The sequence below is a fragment of the Lonchura striata genome, chromosome 14 (genome assembly GCF_046129695.1).
Source record: "Lonchura striata isolate bLonStr1 chromosome 14, bLonStr1.mat, whole genome shotgun sequence".
NCBI lineage: Eukaryota > Metazoa > Chordata > Aves > Passeriformes > Estrildidae > Lonchura > Lonchura striata.
The window spans coordinates 9869426-9887507 of NC_134616.1; the positions used below are offsets into that span (position 1 = coordinate 9869426).

At 35.5% G+C, this 18082-nt stretch overlaps 1 protein-coding gene across 6 annotated transcripts in view; it reads left to right on the forward strand.

Annotated features, from left to right (window-relative positions):
• STAG2 (STAG2 cohesin complex component) overlaps nucleotides 1–18082 on the forward strand; it is a 73886-nt gene that overhangs the window by 33910 nt on the left and 21894 nt on the right. For all 6 annotated transcript variants that reach the window (XM_077786528.1, XM_077786533.1, XM_077786532.1 and 3 more), the window contains exons 2-14: nucleotides 1937–2081; nucleotides 3900–3978; nucleotides 4899–5060; nucleotides 7807–7903; nucleotides 9175–9251; nucleotides 10770–10974; nucleotides 13198–13349; nucleotides 14522–14595; nucleotides 14714–14837; nucleotides 15803–15901; nucleotides 15996–16075; nucleotides 16622–16729; nucleotides 17614–17725. In XM_077786528.1, the coding sequence (XP_077642654.1) occupies nucleotides 2038–2081; nucleotides 3900–3978; nucleotides 4899–5060; nucleotides 7807–7903; nucleotides 9175–9251; nucleotides 10770–10974; nucleotides 13198–13349; nucleotides 14522–14595; nucleotides 14714–14837; nucleotides 15803–15901; nucleotides 15996–16075; nucleotides 16622–16729; nucleotides 17614–17725 (1413 nt within the window). In that variant the 5' untranslated portion in view covers nucleotides 1937–2037. The remainder of the gene's footprint in view (nucleotides 1–1936; nucleotides 2082–3899; nucleotides 3979–4898; nucleotides 5061–7806; nucleotides 7904–9174; nucleotides 9252–10769; nucleotides 10975–13197; nucleotides 13350–14521; nucleotides 14596–14713; nucleotides 14838–15802; nucleotides 15902–15995; nucleotides 16076–16621; nucleotides 16730–17613; nucleotides 17726–18082) is intronic.

Here is an 18082-nt window from a genome sequence, read left to right on the forward strand (position 1 = left end):
CTTCTTAATTTCTCTTTTTTTTTTTTTTTTTTCCTGTTTCCCCCTCCCTGTACAGCTGAGCAGGTGCCAGCCTGATGACCAAGGCATTAAAGTGTGTCCTTTTTTCCAAGTTTATATTGCTGATTGGAATCAAAGTAAATATTAAGAGATAAATAAATACAAAGTACATGAAACAATTCCAAAGTGTATAACTTTCTGATATATTAGCTTCTGAGCATGGCATTTCACAGATGGCCTGGATGGTATAATAGCACCTTGACACCAAAGAAGGGAATTATACCCTTCCCTCCCCTGCTGGTGGCTATGCAGTCTTGTGTTTTCTGTTCCTTGACTCTGGATATCTGCTGTTGAACCAGTTTAGCTTGAGAATCTTGGGGAAAAATACTTGAATTGCATTTTGCCCATTTTGGTGGGGACTTTAATTGGGTGATTCTGACTTGGCAGAGCCTACAAGGGTGAGTGGCTGGGCAGGGGTTGCTACAGGGAGTGTGAACGGAGTGCATTGGTCGTGTGCCCATGTGGTGCCTTTGGAGAAGGGAGGAATGCAGTGGCAGAGGGTGCTGCCATTCTGCAGCATCGTTTTTCTTGAAGCTTTTTATCTTCTGCTGTGTTTTGGATGGAACATGCTTTTGTACTTGCAGACTGTCTTGAGATTGAACCTCCTTGCCTTTGTCACTATTTATTTCCACTGTGGTTCTCTACTTTAATGTAATTATGTGCAATGTGAAGAAAGAGAACTTAATAAATTCAGAGTTTATGGTTTCTCTCATCTCTCTAAATCCTGGAAGCTACAGTGGCCCCTAGCATTCGGAATAAGCACTTGCAGGAGAAAACCTGTCCAGCCTCTCTGCCACATGCTCACTTGAAATGCAGTCTCTGGAGCAGGGCTACCATACTTTGAGCAACACGTGCTTAGCATGCCAAAATTTAATCTTTCCCTCAAATACCTAATCACTCCAAAAAGCTGTAGAGTCAGCAGAATGACTCTGAAAGTTTTTCTCCTTGGTATTCTGTCTTTAAAATAGCTGAACATCATACTTTCTTAATTTCACTGTGTAAAAGTTAATCTGGGGAGCCAAGTGACATAGAAAACCTGGTGGATGGCTAAAACTTGCTTTTGAAGTACTCAGGGAGATTTTTTCCCCCTTGATAACAGGAAAAATAAGATAAAAACTTAAATTTTTTATAATGAAGTTTAAAACAAGTATTTCACGATCTTTAATTTTATTGCTAAAAAATTGTGTTTCCAATGTTTTCCTTTATAATATGTGGATAGTATTATCTTCCTTGGTACTCCTAAGAGTCTTGACAAATGCTTCAATTGTTAAACCTGTTGTAAGTCTGGTTTATCAACTCTGTAAGACATGGAGTTGTGAAGCAGCTGGTTATAAGAACTTGTTGGAAGAGATTATATTTATGGGAAATTACATGGAAGTTGGCAAGTTGGAGATGCAAAGTTGCTGTATATAATATCTTGAAGAATACGCGTATTTTGCTTCAAGTTCAACATCAAGTCTAGTTTTGGTTTGGTCAACTAGAACTAGAATTACCCTAGTGTTGTCAGTTCTGGGCTCTGCTACTTAGAGGTGTTAATGAAAACCATTCCAATTTGCTCATCCTATTCAGAAAATGTGTGTGTGAGGTGTTTGATTTTTTTTTGTTTTGTTTTTGTTATTTTGTTTTCGGTTTTTTCTTTTTTTTTGTTGCATTTTGTTTGGTTGGGGTTTTTTACAGTGTTTCTGTATTTTACTGCAATGTTTTTACCATTTGTAGAGTCACTTTGTTAGTAGGATCATGAGAGGACTCAAAATCTTTAAAACAGGAAAAAGCTTGGTTGGAAACAGAGGATAGTGTGATCTACCTTTCCTGTGTTTCCAACTCCATCCTTCCATGTGTGGAATAATTTTCACTGTATTTTTTATTTATTTCATTCTAGAAGTCGTCTGCTACAAAGGAAGAAAGAAAAGTAAGCTTGCACTTCAGACTGCTTTTTGAATATCTTTCTAATACAGTGGTGTTCCAGAAGATGATAAAGAAATGATAGCAGCTCCAGAAATACCAACTGATTTTACTCTCCTTCAGTAAGTGTTTTAAAAATTTGTTGTTCTGTTTGTAAATGTACTGTGTCTTTTTTGTGTTATGGTTTACTTTCTCTTGGAAACAAGAAAACATAATAAAGAATGGCATTCTGTTTTTTTCCCTATTGAGGTGTTGGTAAAAGCATTTTTAATTTTTTTGAGTATTAATTCAACAGTAAATAAGTTTTTAAAATATTTTTAAAAATCTGATTTTAAATCAAGTAGTTGAAATATTTGCCCTTAACTGGGGTGAGTCACTTAATATTTAAAATATGTAATGCCAAATGCTTTAGTTAAAGCCAAATTAATGACTTCACTCTGGCATCAGTTCCTTGGTGTTTTTGACATAATTTTACTAAGCTTTTTGTCTTCCCACAATTTTTTAGAAACTGACATTTGAGTTTCCAATATTTAGAATTAGGTACGGATTGCAGTTTAGGATAGAGAAGTAATTATTTTAAGGAGACCAAAAGAATCCAGTTCATTCCATTTTATTGTCAAGGGACTGGTATGAACACATTTCTCTAGACTGTTGAAATGGATTAACCCAGTTATGAAGTCTAAAAAGATGCAACGGTGCAGTTTTGTATCATTAAGTTTGTGTGGGTGTTTTTTCTTTTCAGTGAGAAATAAAGATTGGAAATAAATTGGAAGATGGTTTAATAAGAAGTAGTGTTTTTACAACTGTTTATAATAGTTTTGTACTCTTTTGGTACAGTTTATTGCTTAGTGAAGCATTTGGAATTTATATTTAGATCTTCCCTGTGAAAATAAGAACATCTAGGAATCTTAGAAGAAGAAATTTTTTCCACTTTTTTTCTTTCTTTCATTCTTCTCCCCAGTGTCCTGGTTTGCAGGCTTTTCCAGTCCATATCAGCTTGCATAGTCAGCAAAACTAGACATGGCAGAGTCCATGTCAAAAGGTACTTGCAGTAGTGAGAGACGGTAAATGTCTGGAGCATTTTAGAATGAGTCTCCCATGCCTCCAGTCATCTTTCTGATTATTTTGTTAATTGAATCAGGAAGCCTGTATCAGAAATTTGTGATAGCAGCTGAAATTCGTTGTACTGCATCTCTGTATTAAAATGAGCTCTTGTAGCATCATTTAAATTAATTTCTACAGGAACTGTAAAAATACAAAAGCCAAACATTCTGTATTAACAATTCAGGTCATTTCACACACATTCACATTTCCTATCAATGCTGCCAATCAAGGATTTGTGTATCAATGCAGTGTATTTTTAAGTGTAGGAAATCAAATGAGTTTGCCATTAGTATGTTTTCACCTTATAAGCCTAAACAGAGCTACAGCTTTTTGATGAGGAAACCTCACCTAGACTTCTTTTCTGTACCTTTCAACATAAGTGCAAACCTATTAATTATTTGCTAAGTTTCTAACAGCATGAAGAAATCTGTTGAGGCACTTTGGTTGTCAGGGAAAGTTATGCTTTTTGGGATGTTTTTTGCTGTCGGGTTTTTTCTCCTTCTTATTTTGTTTAGATATTTGTGGCCAGTATTTAAAACTCCTTGCTTTTTGAGATGTTGTCGTGTTTGCCACATGTCAAAGGCATGATTCCCAGCCTTCTGCTATTTTCTACCTACCCTCAAATCTTTTAATCTCCCTGTATGGCTTCCTTCACAGGTACATTGCTTGGAGGAGACAGGATAGGCTGTGAGTGTGGGGGTGTGCTCTGTTCCTTAACAGTAGGCTTGGGAAAAGTTTCACTGTTGGTGTTGACTTACTGGACTGAGATTTTATATAGTATATTTAAGAATGTTTCTGATGAAATGTGTGAATGGTTTGTCTTTTTATCCTTGCAGGGAGTCTGAAACACACTTCTCTTCTGATACAGACTTTGAGGATATTGAAGGAAAAAACCAAAAACAAGGCAAAGGCAAAGTATGTTCACTCTTTAGGGATACTGAAACATTTCTACTGTTATGAATTGAAGAATTTAGCACTTTCTTTGAAGTTCAGTGAGCAAGAAAGAGTATTTTCTGAAAATGCAAGGTTGCAGACAGGAGGTTAAAATAGTGGAGTGGGAGGTCTAAACCCAGTTCCCAGCTCTTGTCTCCCTTCCTGGGACAGTTGTCCTCCCGATGTGCCTGTCACAGGCTTCACAGCCACCATGGGTGGCTCCTTCCCTGCTCTGTGCTGGCCTGGGCTTTCCTGCTGACCCCTCACTGGACACCCCATGAGCCTGTTCTAGTGCCAAGCACCTGGTTGTGGAGAGGTGGTGATGGATTTTGTACAATGGTAATGTAATTTGTACTTAATGTTCTTTCTTCTTTCTGGAAGTCACACTTGATTTAGGAAATCAAATACAAATGCACCTGTCTGCTCTTCCTCACCCCCCATCTTGCCAACCTATATTCAAACGGAAAAAACAAAAGGTTATTGAGTTGCAGAGGAGACTTTGTGATGTGTTAAGGAAATTACCTTAACTGTTTTAAAGGAAATATGAATAATCTGATTTACAATTTAAACATGAGAAATATCTGTGTTACACACTATCACTAATCACATTTTTAGTTGCTAAAAGATTTTAAATGGGGGAAGGAGGAACCTCTGGAGTTCTTGCTGGTCTTTGTATCACTCTGGATCTGCTGTTCTCAACTTTTGAATTTTTATATATATATATATATATACACACATACACACATATACGCACAAACAGACATACAGATATATGTAAGAAATTTAAAAAATAGGGTTGCTGAAATCAAAGGCTTTGCTTATATTTGTCATGGTATGGATAGTGATGTTTTTTTAAATACTTCATGATAATTAAATAAAACCTTTTGTGTGTGTGATTGCAGACTTGTAAAAAAGGAAAAAAAGGACCAGCAGAGAAGGGAAAAAGTGGAAACGGAGGAGGGAAACCCAGTGGTCCGAATCGGATGAATGGACATCACCAACAGAATGGTGTGGAAAACATGATGCTCTTTGAAGTAGTGAAAATGGGCAAGAGTGCTATGCAGGTAAGACCTGGAATAGCTGTATGACTTGGATGTAGATACAATTTCAATACAACAACACTTTCTTCTACATGCAGTTTAATCAAGTGAAGTAGAAAGTAATTTTTTCCTTCAATTTGCTGGTTTTACTTAAGTGTAAGAATCAAAATAAAGTGGTTTTGCTTTGTTGATGTTTGATCTTGAATGAACTGATTTTTCATTTTTAAATGTTATTCATTAATATATCCATACTACAATTCAAAACAAGTTTTTAGTATCCTGAATGAAGAAAGGTTATTTTAGATTGCATAACTTTAAAGTCCTTTTTGTGTGATGGTAACTAAATACAAATGTGGTTTAGACTTACTGTTGTCATAGAATTTAACAAGGATCTGATGTGTTTACATGCATCCAGAGCATGATTATCTAAGCTCTGGATTATCTGAAATAAATAGTTGCTTCTCTTCTCTCATCCAAAGTAAAATCACTAGCTAAAACTTACAGGCTCCTCTTTAAATTTCCTGACCCAAATTCCAGCCACTTACATTGTAGCAATATATTCTGGCCAAGTCAACCTACGGCAGGTTTAACCTCTTCAAGTATCTACATTAGGTACTCTTCCCCACTGCATTTACTAACAGGATGGAAGTCAGACTATACAGCACTATTTTTGTTGTTTTTTTAAATTCAGATAAGTCACTAAAGTGTCCCAGCTGACACAGGGTTAAAATGAAATAAGTGTAAGCCTGTCAGCCATGAAGCTTTGCTGCTGACTCACTCATGTGACTCCTGGCAGTGTGGAAGAAAGACTATCTTTGGGACTGGAAATCCAGAGTTTGCAGCTCCTGTAACACATGTGCAGGAAGCTGGGTTGCTGTGCAGTCCTCTCAAGGTTTACAGGCTCCTGCATTGCAGCTGGGAACAAGAACAAATTACTTGGATATATTTGCACAGAGAAATTCTGATTCTCCCATCATTTGTTTTGTTCTATTTCAAAGCAGATGGAAAAACAATACTTCTCTAGCTATTGCTGTGTGCAACTTGTTCAGCCAGTAATCAGTAATTGTATCTTCATGAATTTTTAACTGTTTAAAATGATATACAGTCAAAATATTTTGCTTTCCAAGGGCAAAATGGACCTTTGCCAGGTCTGATTACTCCGTTGAATCGCAAAACTGATACCTCAATCTTTGTCAATTTTTTAAAACTAGGAAGAAAAAATTTCTCAAATTATTTTTAAACTAAAGTCCATTTCAGCAGTCAGAGTACAAAGTTTTTTCCACGGCCTCCAGTGTTATCTGAAAAAATTGTGGTAATAATTTAAAGTTAACTACTTTATTTTAAATTCTATTCTGTACCTTCTGAATTAGTTGTCAAGGTGGTGTTAAGTCATAGGTTGGACTCGATGACCTCAAAGGTCTTTTCCAACCTAATCTATTCTGTGATAGTGTGAATTAGTGTCTGTTCCCTGGCAAAAAGAGGAGGTGGTTCATTTCCAGAGACAACATTTCAAGAAACAACTGTTTTGCTGGCGCTTCTTTAAATTGAATAGATTCTGAAAACAAGGCTGCCTAATGGAAATATTTGTTCCGTTCCTATCATTCTTCAGTTCTTGCATGATGACCTTCTTTAGAAGCCAAACTTATTTTCTCAGCATTTCATTCTTCCCTTCAGGTCAGTCCACTCAGGTCCAGTTCATAGGTTCTGTTCCTGCTGGGAAGAGAAATGACAGTTTCATCTTGTGAATGACATTCACAAGATTTTTAATTCTTTCTGTTGCGTTGATAACAGTTGTGCTTTACATTATAAACAATCTGAGGTTCAGGGAAGAGGATTTAGCTGTATCTTTGTTCAGAAGATTTTCTTGTCGGCAATATGTTTTAATTTGTCCTCACAGCAATATCACAGCTGTGAGAGTAAGCACGGGGAATACAGATAGGGAGCCTTGGAGATGGTGAATAGTTCAGCTGTCTTTTGAAATTCTGAATTATTCCATCATTTAGGGAAGGGTACTAACATATTAAGAAAAGTCAAACATGAGAACTTGATACTACAGCGAGTCTCTTGTGCCTGTGTTAATAAAATTGTGTGTTTGTGTATTATGACCTTGACAGTAGATGGTTTGTACTCTACAAATGGATGGCTAAAACATAATTGCATGTAAATTCTGTTTTCTCAAAATGATTATCACAGGTTTAGTTGCTTCCCACTAAGGTCTTTTAATAAAATGTACTCGTTCCTCCTTTACTTAGTGACTACTGAGTAATTAATATCCATGTAGTGTAGAGCAGTGCTGTTCAACCAGTTATGGTAAATGTGGATGATGCAAAATTCATCCAAGGAGCACATTTTTTAAAGAATATGGGGAGTTGTAGCTGTTGAAGTTGAATGCACAAATAATATCTTCAGAGAAATGTCAGTGGCTTGGCAGAGCAGGGGAAGGGTGTAAATAAAAAACCCAATTCTCTAAAATACCCCAATTATTTTTTCATTCTTCCTCCAAAAATGTTACTGTAGAAGGATATGGTATTCCTGTGCTTTATGTTCAGGTGTCAGTTTTGTACTGGTATATGTCTATAGAATAAAATGAGTTCTTGAGAACAGAAAAAGCAGTAAAAGATCATTTAAGCATTTAATTCTGTAGTAATCAAAAAAGAGTGTTCAAGTTACTTAAAGGGATGAAGAAGAATCACTTACTTGAAAGCAGTTAAGTAACAATGTCTTCCATTTATGAAAACTGAGCAGTGCCTTTTTATTTGTTTTCTTTCAGTCAGTAGTGGATGACTGGATAGAGTCATACAAACATGACCGAGATATAGCACTTCTTGATCTCATTAACTTCTTTATTCAGTGTTCAGGCTGCAAAGGTAAGATGCTGAAATGGTTACTCATCCATTTAAGTAATATTTAATATTCCAAGTATCATTTAAGCATGATTCTCAATCATTGCTTTCATACCACTGAGACTATAAGATTACTTCATACCCAGAGCTAGTTTACATTATCAGGTTCTTGGAGTTAAACAAGTATTTCTGAAGGTGGGAGCAGGAGGTTTAGAAATCTTATACTGTAGTTTAAAGTGTTGATTAAACCTTTTCTATTTACAGCAGATAGAAATCAGTACTGGTAGTTAATATGTGCTTCCTCTTCCTTTGTTCCTGCTATTATTTCAGAAAATAGTCTCTTCTATCACTGATAGTTCAGCTTATTCAGTCTTAGAATTCTAATTTGATGTTTTATTATTAAAATTGCTTCATAACTTTTGTAGACATGCTTGTTTCAAAAGATATTATGGACAACTTCATGGTAGCCTGTCTACAGTAAGATTGTTCTGTTTCCCTATTATTTTTCTTTATTTCCTGATTTTTCTTTCCTCATTTCTTCATCCTCCATCCTTTTACCTCTCAGCTTCTTTTGAAGAGAAGGTAACTTGCCTTGCAGTGTCACTATGCTTGATGGAGGAGGACTGGATGTAATTTGTTCTGCTCAAGTGTTTCTCTGTCCTGATAAACTTTTAACACGTGTAAATCTCCAGAAACCTAACAGTGTTCTTCAGAGGTTATCTGTGCTTTCAAGAGTAGTGGCCTTTTGATTTTTATTACAAGATTAAGCTGCAGAATCTTTTAATGCTTTCTGTGATGATCCTTGTCATGAATTTTGCAGTAAACTTTGGGAGATCTAACAATTTGAGGCCAAGACAAACAGAAATTTCATGAAAGTGCTGTGTTTATTGTAGTGCAGAAGATAAGTAGCAATACAGCTGTTCAAAATTGTCTTGCACTATTTAGAATCTTGAGTCCCAAAAGATCACTTCAGATGGTGTAATGCTCGCTGGTACAGAGGTCTGGCACAAGTAGCTTTGATTTCTGATTATGAGCGAGTGAATAAATTCTAGCTGTGTGTGTACATGCACACAAACACACTTCTTAAGAAGACTAAACCCCACATAAATAAATGGTGTTAAATACTTGTTACATGTGAATGCTAGAAGAAAGAAGTTAAATGTATTAAAAATATATATGTGTAATCAGTAGGTTAGGTGAAAATGGGTTATTTTGACATTGTAGCAGGAGGCATGTCATCTGCCATCTGCAGCTTTCATATTAACAGTGCTAATGACCTAATATCTAAATTGTAGGAGTTGTTACAGCAGAGATGTTCCGACATATGCAGAATTCTGAAATAATCCGAAAAATGACTGAAGAATTTGATGAGGTAATTTAATGAAATGCTGATTATGTATTAATTTTTATTTTCTTTTTACCTGTTGTAATCTTGCTGGATCATGTTGCTAGACGTTTATTTCAAGAATACGGAGTTAAAAAAATTACAGGACTTCTATGAATGAAAATATTAAACTCTTATTTCACTGAACTTAAAAGACTAGGAAGGAAAGCTCTGCATGGATGCAACTTATTTTATTAATGGTTTAAGAAATCAATATTGACTTTCAGTTTTTAAATAGTGGGAACTCCTACTATGGTAGCACTATGGGGGATGCCTGCCTATCTTGCTGTTTATATAAGGCCTTAAAATGGTCGCTAAATTTATTTCTATGCATTCATTAGTCTACAAATTGCGGGGATTTAAATTTGATTATTTTCCAATTGCTTTTCCTTTCATGGGGATTATAGTTCTTTTCCCTTTAAATTGTCACTTGCTGTTCCACAGAGTGTTGGGGTAAATGAGATATATTGGGAGGTTTTTTTGGTGGGTGGTGAGGTTCTTTTTTTTTTTTTTAAGTTTAAATTATGTTTTTGTTTTGGGGTTTTTATGTTGGTTTCATTTGGCTTTCACTTGTTTTTGGTTTTTTTGGGTTTGAGTGGTGTTTCTTTACGTAAATGTAGCTTTAAAACCTCCTCCCCAAATTTGTCTAGTACAGCAGTAGTTCTCTCCACTGCCACCCCTCCAATAATTAAAAAAAAATCCATAACTTTAACTGAGGGGAAAGTGTAATATCCTTTTCTTTAAAAGGGTTTTAGGGTTCCTTAAATCTACCTCAGTGCATAAATATATTTGATTACTCTTCGGCAATATTGTGTGAAATTTATAAAGCCACACCTGGGACTGTTTGTACATGGGTTCTTTTAAAACTCATGCTCACTTTTTCTTGTAATAGAATTCTGATGAGCAGCTCGCAGATTTTTAATTTCTTTTCATGGATACATACTTTATTTTTCAACCTGTATTGTTGTTCAGCCTCTTAAAGAAACTGTTCACAGTGGCACTGAAACAAATTATTCTTTATTTTTCACTGTTATTTTACCATTATTTGTAAAGGGCTCCCTTATCAGAAGAGGACTCACATTTGTTATATTTGAGGTGTTGTAGTTGGTAATTTTATGACCTATTACAGTAGGTAATTTTAAGTTTCAGTCTGATATGTTAGCATTTCCTGTAAACTTCCTTACGATCCTGACCTGTTCCTAAACTTGTCACCTCACTGTTCATGTGATGGTTCTAGTGTAACAAAACAGATTTGCAAGGCAAATAATTTTTTCCTTTTATTTTGTGTCAAACAAGAAAGAGGAGCTAGTAGTTTGAATATTGTTACCGTGTTATAACAAGCCTCAGCTGCAAAGTATATTCATATTTATGGAATAATGTTCTTCTGATGTATCATTTTTAAGGCCTCTGAGACTTTGGCTTTAAAAACATCTTAATCTTTAGTTAATGAAATAACTTTTAAAGTGTTTGAAATAATTTCCTGTTTTCTTTTCTGTGTTTTAATAGGATAGTGGAGATTATCCACTAACTATGGCTGGCCCCCAATGGAAAAAGTTCAAATCCAGTTTTTGTGAGTTCATTGGAGTACTCGTCCGACAATGTCAATATAGCATCATATATGATGAATATATGATGGATACTGTCATTTCCCTGCTTACGGGGCTGTCAGACTCACAAGTCAGAGCCTTTCGGCACACTAGCACACTGGCAGGTCAGTGAATTTATATTTGTTTGGGTATTGTTTACATTTAACGCTTTGTGTTGCACGGGACGGAATTACTCTGGTTGAACTTCATAATATTCAACACTCAGCTTGTGTTTTATTTTGTGATACAGTTTTCATCTTGTATAGCTTGCTTTGGGACTGCTTTTTACCTTGGAATTTTGTTACTGAAAAACACAGCACCATTTTAAAGCATTCTAACTCTCTGGTATTTAATTTTTGTTACCTTTAATAGAAAAGTAAATAGAAGGAAACTTTTCAGTAGATTCTGCTAGATTGTCTTTGGTCTTAAATAAATGTGTAGATGTCTTTTAAATGCAGTCGAACCTGTTCATGCTCTGCATTAAGTCAAATAGAAGTTGTAGTTTATGTTGGACGCAGTTTTTAATACAGACTTAAATTGTGCTAGATTGAGGTCATGGCGCCTATGTAAAGTAGCATTTCTAGTCTTCACATTAGAAATAATTTAAAATAATTTTTTCATCAGTAATACAGTCTCTAAATTTATTTGTTTTATGTAATTGACCTTTTCACATAATTTTTTCCCCAATATGTTAAATTGTAAAGAGATCCTTTATGAGTTAAGTATAAAGTGTTTCAAAGAAGTATGTATTTGTGTGGAAAAAGGATGAGCTTCCTGGGTAAGGGAGTACTAAACTTGCACTGATTACTGAGGAAGGATTGTGAATGGCATCGTGTGACTGTCAGCTTATGTGAGGTTATGGTAACAATTTTACTTTGCATGAGTAAATTTAGGCTGTGTGTGAAACTGAGGTTTTGCCACACTGGAAGTAATTACTGTTAGCTTCCATTGACCTGGCTGATACACAGCTGGCTTCAGTCCTGTCATGTCAGTCCTTCTGTATCCTTGATAGCTTCTTGAATTTACATCAGCACGCTGCACATGGGGCTGCTGCTGTGTGACTTCTACCAGCCAGAGCATTTCTTAAGGAGAGAGGAACAAAACTTTTTAGTTAGGAGACTTTACAGATTCTGCTGTGTCATCAGTTCTGACTATTGTACTATATGACTTAATACAAATTCTAGATCTTAAAAAGCAAGTTATTACCTTTGGATTTTTTTTTTATTGGAGTTGTGCCTGAATAAAAGTTGCAGAAATTTCCCTGTTGGATGTTGGTTTCTGTCAAAGAAAAAAATTTTTTATAAGCCATGTGTTTTCGTTTGTTCACATCAGCAGCCAATTCTGTTGGTTTTGTGTGTTCCATCTGAGTTTTACTGTTTGTATTGTTAAAGATGGTATTTTATATGGAAAAGAGTGTCAGCAAAATCCTTGTATCCATATTTACTGGTACTTCTGGTAATTTCAGCTTCTGTGATTAACTCGGACTTGCTCTTTGATCTTGGAGATCACAGTGTGAGATGGTATTTCAATATAACTGCATGTCTTTAAGCCTTGCTCATTAGCTTTATGCTGGTGATACATGCACAAGAATATTGTGTCTGTTCTGCCAGTGCAAGACCTTTTATGCCTTGTTTCAGAAGCTCACAAGGCAAGCAAGTACACAATTGATCACCTTCTAATTTTTGAAAAAGGGGTATTTGCACTCTTTTTAGAAGTATTGATCTAAAAATAAAAGGACACAAGAATCGCACATAAATGTGTTTTATCTTTTGGTTTTGTATTTTCTGTCTTGTAGTTGGCTAATGTGCTTTGTCTGCTTCTGCTGATAAATGAGTCTTTGAAAAACCTGCACCTTTTTAAAATTAAATTGAGGGAAAAAGACTGGTGTGGTATGGTGGTGTTGGTTGTCTTAAGACATTTCCTTTTGAAGAAAGAAACTTCTTGTATATTTAAGACTGATATGAATCTAACTGACTCCGATAGCAGTTCCTCTAGTATTTCTTGGTCTAAGTTTGTTAATCTTACATTCTACCTTCATTTTGGGGAGAAAACAGACCCTATATCTCACTTCAATAATAATAATGTATGTATAATGGAAACAATGCTTATGGCATTAAAGAAGTGACAAAAAAGAACAGAACAGCAATGCTGCATCTATTGTCTTGATAAATAACGATGCAGTGCTTGGTAAAACATTGCAAAAGTTTATGTATCAAAAAATTACAGTAAATGTATTTTCATAGATACAGAAACAGTTGACCAGAGGAGGTGTCAATATTGTTCTTCTGAGTTTTCTTAGATCAAGTAACCTTTTAAATAAACCTTATTCTTTTCACTTATTTTTGTAGCCATGAAACTGATGACTGCTTTAGTGAATGTGGCATTAAATCTAAGTATTAACATGGACAACACACAGCGGCAGTATGAAGCAGAAAGAAATAAAATAATTGGGAAAAGAGCTAATGATAGGCTGGAACTCTTACTACAGAAGAGAAAGGAGGTTAGTGCAACTAAGTATTCATAAATTTAAGTGTTCATAAATGGCCACTAATAATTAATCTTGTTCTGTAATTGGTTTTGCTGGTTACCCATCTCTCTAGCTCTTCAGATTGTTCATGTTTAATGCTTGAAAAAACCTTGCAAGGTGCTTCTTACTGTCTGGTTTTTCTGTAAAAAGAAGTAAATGTAGAGTCTTAAAAATAGTAGTATTGCAATGAAGTTAACAAGACTGCAATCAGTAATAGATACATTTTTGTTGTATTTCTTGATGAGTTTGCTACATTGAGCTCAAAAATGCAAGAAAAATTGCCACACATTGACAGATTTTGGCTTCTAGAGAAGATCTCAATGATCTTGAAGCAAAATACTGCTCTTGTAATGTCAATAATGATCTCAGCAGAAAATGTATTTAAAGGCTTTAGATAAGGCTTTTTTCATGTACAGAAAGCACTATCAAAGTTGAAAATGCAGTTTACTTCTGTTCTCTTTCTTTTGTGTAAAAGAGACTTGCTGATTCATTGCTGACAATGTTGTCTTGTTAAAAACCCAAATTCAATCAGGTTTCAGTTTTTACTGTTGGGGCAATTGGTGGTTTGGTTTTTTGGTCTTTTTTGGGTGATGGTGTTTGTTTTCTTTTAGGTTTTTGTTTTTTAGACATCAGGAATAACTTCTTCACAATCAAGGGAAACATTTCACCTTTGCTCTTCAGTGTTCATGCTGTTACCTGTTACAGGGTTTTTTCCCCTGACAGTTCAGGCAAACTAAAGTTTGTCTTCTGATCATCTCCAAAAGGTCTTGCAGTTCAAGACTGATCTCTTAACCCGTTCAATGTAGTTTTGTTAGATGTGTGTGCAGGGCCAGTCCTAGTGTGAGTAATACATAGATAGGTAAAAAAGCAATAATGTTACTAGAAAATTAAAACAGGTTTTCTTAAAAATTAATGAAGAAGGACCTTTCAGAAACCCAGTTTTCCAGTGGTCAGAATTACTAAAATTTGTATGCTGTGGTAGGTACAATTACTTAAATAATAGAATATTGTACTGTGAAACAGATCTGTGAATATTTCTGAATCTGTGAAAGGATTTAATGGTCACAATTTGTCTAGCATCAGCACCATCTGATCTGACTGTAAAAGTGCTGCTCACTGTTTTTGTACTCTCTATGTTCTTTCAGCTTCAAGAAAATCAGGATGAAATAGAAAACATGATGAATGCAATATTTAAAGGTGTTTTTGTGCATAGATACCGGTAAGTTTCTCTCAGTAAGAGATGTATAGCATCATTACTTTATTCTGCAAGCTGGGGGCAGATTATTTATTTCTAATTATTCGTCTGTTTGAACTTGCTGCCCCACTTCCCTCCACAGAGATGCAATTGCTGAAATAAGAGCCATCTGCATTGAGGAGATTGGAATATGGATGAAAATGTACAGTGACGCCTTCCTCAATGACAGCTACTTAAAATATGTGGGGTGGACTATGCATGACAAGGTAAACTGCACTGAGCAAAAGGAGCAGAACCAAGAAGCAGAACTCCTTGGTTTTGATTACTCATCTTTCCAGACTAGGTTTGGATCTCTTAACTGTTTGAATTGGTTACTGCTTTCCTTATCACTCAGACTTGAATGTTCGTAGAGCGTACGTATATATTTTTTAAAGAAACATTTATAGGCAAATGGTCATTTATATTTATAGAAATATAAAAATATATATATACATACATACATACATATATATATTTACAGCATTCTCATCTAGCTGTAAAAAGTATGGGAAAAGCCCCCTTTTGTGCTGCTTAGTGCCTCAAGCTGTTACTTACCAACTACCGTGTAGAGATTTCTCTGCTTGAAGGGGTCAGTCTAGTTTACAAACACTCCCTGACTCATTATTGAGCCAGCTCATTGCCTCGGTTCTTGGATCAGAAACTTCAAGCTGTTGAATTTTAAATGAAAGAAATGAGGGATGCTCAATTTTGCTGTGCTGTTCATGGGCTTGGTGTAAAAACCCAATAACCTCTGGCAGTGGGGTGAGTTCATCTGTACCTTAGAGCATGTTCTCTGCTGAAACAGATCTTGTATTTCAAGAGGAGTATTTATCTTTTTATCTACTTAGTAATTTTGACTGAACAAGGGATGGTCATCAATGATAGAAGTATCTTGAGTGTTTAGAAAGAATGAAATAGGTGTATTTTGATTTATGGAGATGGTTACTGCAGTAAGACCTTGGCGGGGGGGGGGGGGGGGGGGGGTTTGTTTGTTTTTGTTGCTTCACTGCCATGTTAGAAACAAGGTTATATTCTTAGGTTGTTAACATGATTATTGGTAGTGTATTGTGACAGCATTTCATCTTTGGTTTTGAATTAATTCTGACTTTAAAAGAAACTTGACTTGTATGACATGAAGGTCAGATCTGTATCCTATACTTGACTTTTAATTCAGTTCTTAATTTTATTTTAGCAAGGAGAAGTAAGACTCAAATGCCTAACTGCTTTGCAAGGGCTTTACTATAATAAGGAGCTTAATTCCAAATTGGAACTCTTCACCAGTCGGTTCAAGGTTAGTGTTACTTCTTACTTTGAGTATATATGATTTTTTTTAAAGTTGCATTACACTTCTTTCCTCTTCAAAAATATTTTTCTTGTGTTCTTAGGATAGAATTGTGTCTATGACTCTTGACAAAGAATATGATGTTGCAGTCCAAGCAATAAAATTACTCACTCTTGTTTTACAGTAAGTACACGTATATTTCTTTACCTAACATACAAAAAATACCAAAACTTAAGTGTTTCTCATCCTTGTGGGTGAAGCCAGCAGCATGACACTTCAGATAATCTGCAGGCTATAGAAATGTCTATGCATCTTACACCCAAACAAAATGGAATTCCAAAAGTAATATGTCTAGAACAGTGTTACTGCTTATCTCCCACAGTTCAGTAGGGGTAAGGGCTAGGAACTTTGAATTCAGCCTCACAGTTAAAAACTATCATAGAATGTTTGAAATTAAGAACACAGAGTATATTGAACATTACACAGTAGTTCAACTCTTGAGCATAACCTTGTAGCAATACTTCATACTTCATCAGTTTATTTTCTTCAGGAAGACTTTAGAACTAAGAATCTGGAGTTTTAGGATGATAAATTGAAGGAAAAGGTTTAGGTTCTCATTCATTTCCATCTCCCTCATTAGAGTTCATACTTTGTTGACTCAGGCTTTTTGGTTTTTTCTTTCTTTCTTTCTTTATTTCTTTCTTTCCTTCTTCCCATCCCTACCCCTAGGAGTAGTGAAGAAGTTCTGACTGCAGAAGACTGTGAAAATGTCTACCACCTGGTTTATTCAGCTCATCGGCCAGTAGCAGTTGCCGCAGGGGAATTTCTTTATAAAAAGTAAGATGGATAAATTACAGTTAACTTCTTGATCCTGTAGATATTTGTGCATTTGTGGGCATTAATACGATGATTCTTACTAGATGTAATCAGGAAAAGGAAAAGATTAATCAAAGTGATTAAGAAAGTGATTAAGAAAGATTAATCAAAGTGATTAAGAAAGAAGAGACAATGTAACATTTCTGTATTTTCTCAACTGCTCTAGTTTTCTGAATGGGAAACAGAAGTTTGGAAGGCTGCACTCTGAAAGCTTGTAGCTTCGGGGAATATAATAAAAATGTTCCTATGTCTTCTTTCCCATTCTTCCTGTGAAATGCCTTAAAATGCTTATGTAGTTTGGGGCCTAAAACTTGGGCTTACATCATGAGTGTTTTCCCATTTGTAGTTCCTCCCCTGTGCCCGCCTCCTCCCCATTGTCCCATATGACCATTTCATAAAATATTTTTCATTTAAAAAATCCACTAAAAATCCAGAATGTCAGGTGTGTAGGAGAAGTAAATAAGAGTTTCTAGTTAATACTTTTCAGACCTCCATCCAGTATTTCTCAGCTGCTTTGAAGTCTCCTGTAGGGAGGTTTAGAAAATATCACTCGCTGAGGAGGAGCATAGACCTCAAGCACCTGCAATTATCACTGATGTCTGTAAAGCTTTTTGTTATAATCATACATCCCACTGGAAACAGTCAGTGGCATATCAATTCAGCATATATAAAATGCATATATGAAATTGTTCAAATGATACTTGTCCCAAATTACTGCCTTTCAAAGTAAAATATGGAGTGAAGCAACAAGGTATTTAGTGTGTAAAAACCCAATATCTTGATGTGAATTGACTGTGGTGAATGTAATGAAGAAGAAACTTGTCAAGAAATAATTTTTCTTTTAGGCTTTTCAGCCGCAGAGATGCTGAAGATGATGGAATACTGAAAAGGAGGGGAAGACAAAGTCCAAATGCTAATCTTGTGAAGACATTAGTGTTTTTCTTCTTGGAAAGTGAAGTAAGTTGGGTTTCAGGGATGTCCTTGTTTTTGTGGTGTGTGCGGTTTTTTGTTGTTGTGGTTCTAATTTTTGTCAGTTATTTTGTTGTTGTTTTTCTTTTCCCCACTGATTGGTTAATAACCATGAATCTGTCCTGGTTTTCTGTTGTTTGAGCAATCTTGGGGTCCAAATACTGTTTTGTATTGTTGTGTAGAGAAATTGTGATTTGATTTAAAAGAGGAGAGAAAAAAAGGCAAAAGAAACCCCACAATCCCATCCCACCTATCCCCCAAGTTCTGACAGATCTTGTAGCACTACTCCCTGTAGCTGTTGGTCTGGATTAATCTTTTTAAGTTAATTGTGGAAGAAAATCTTCT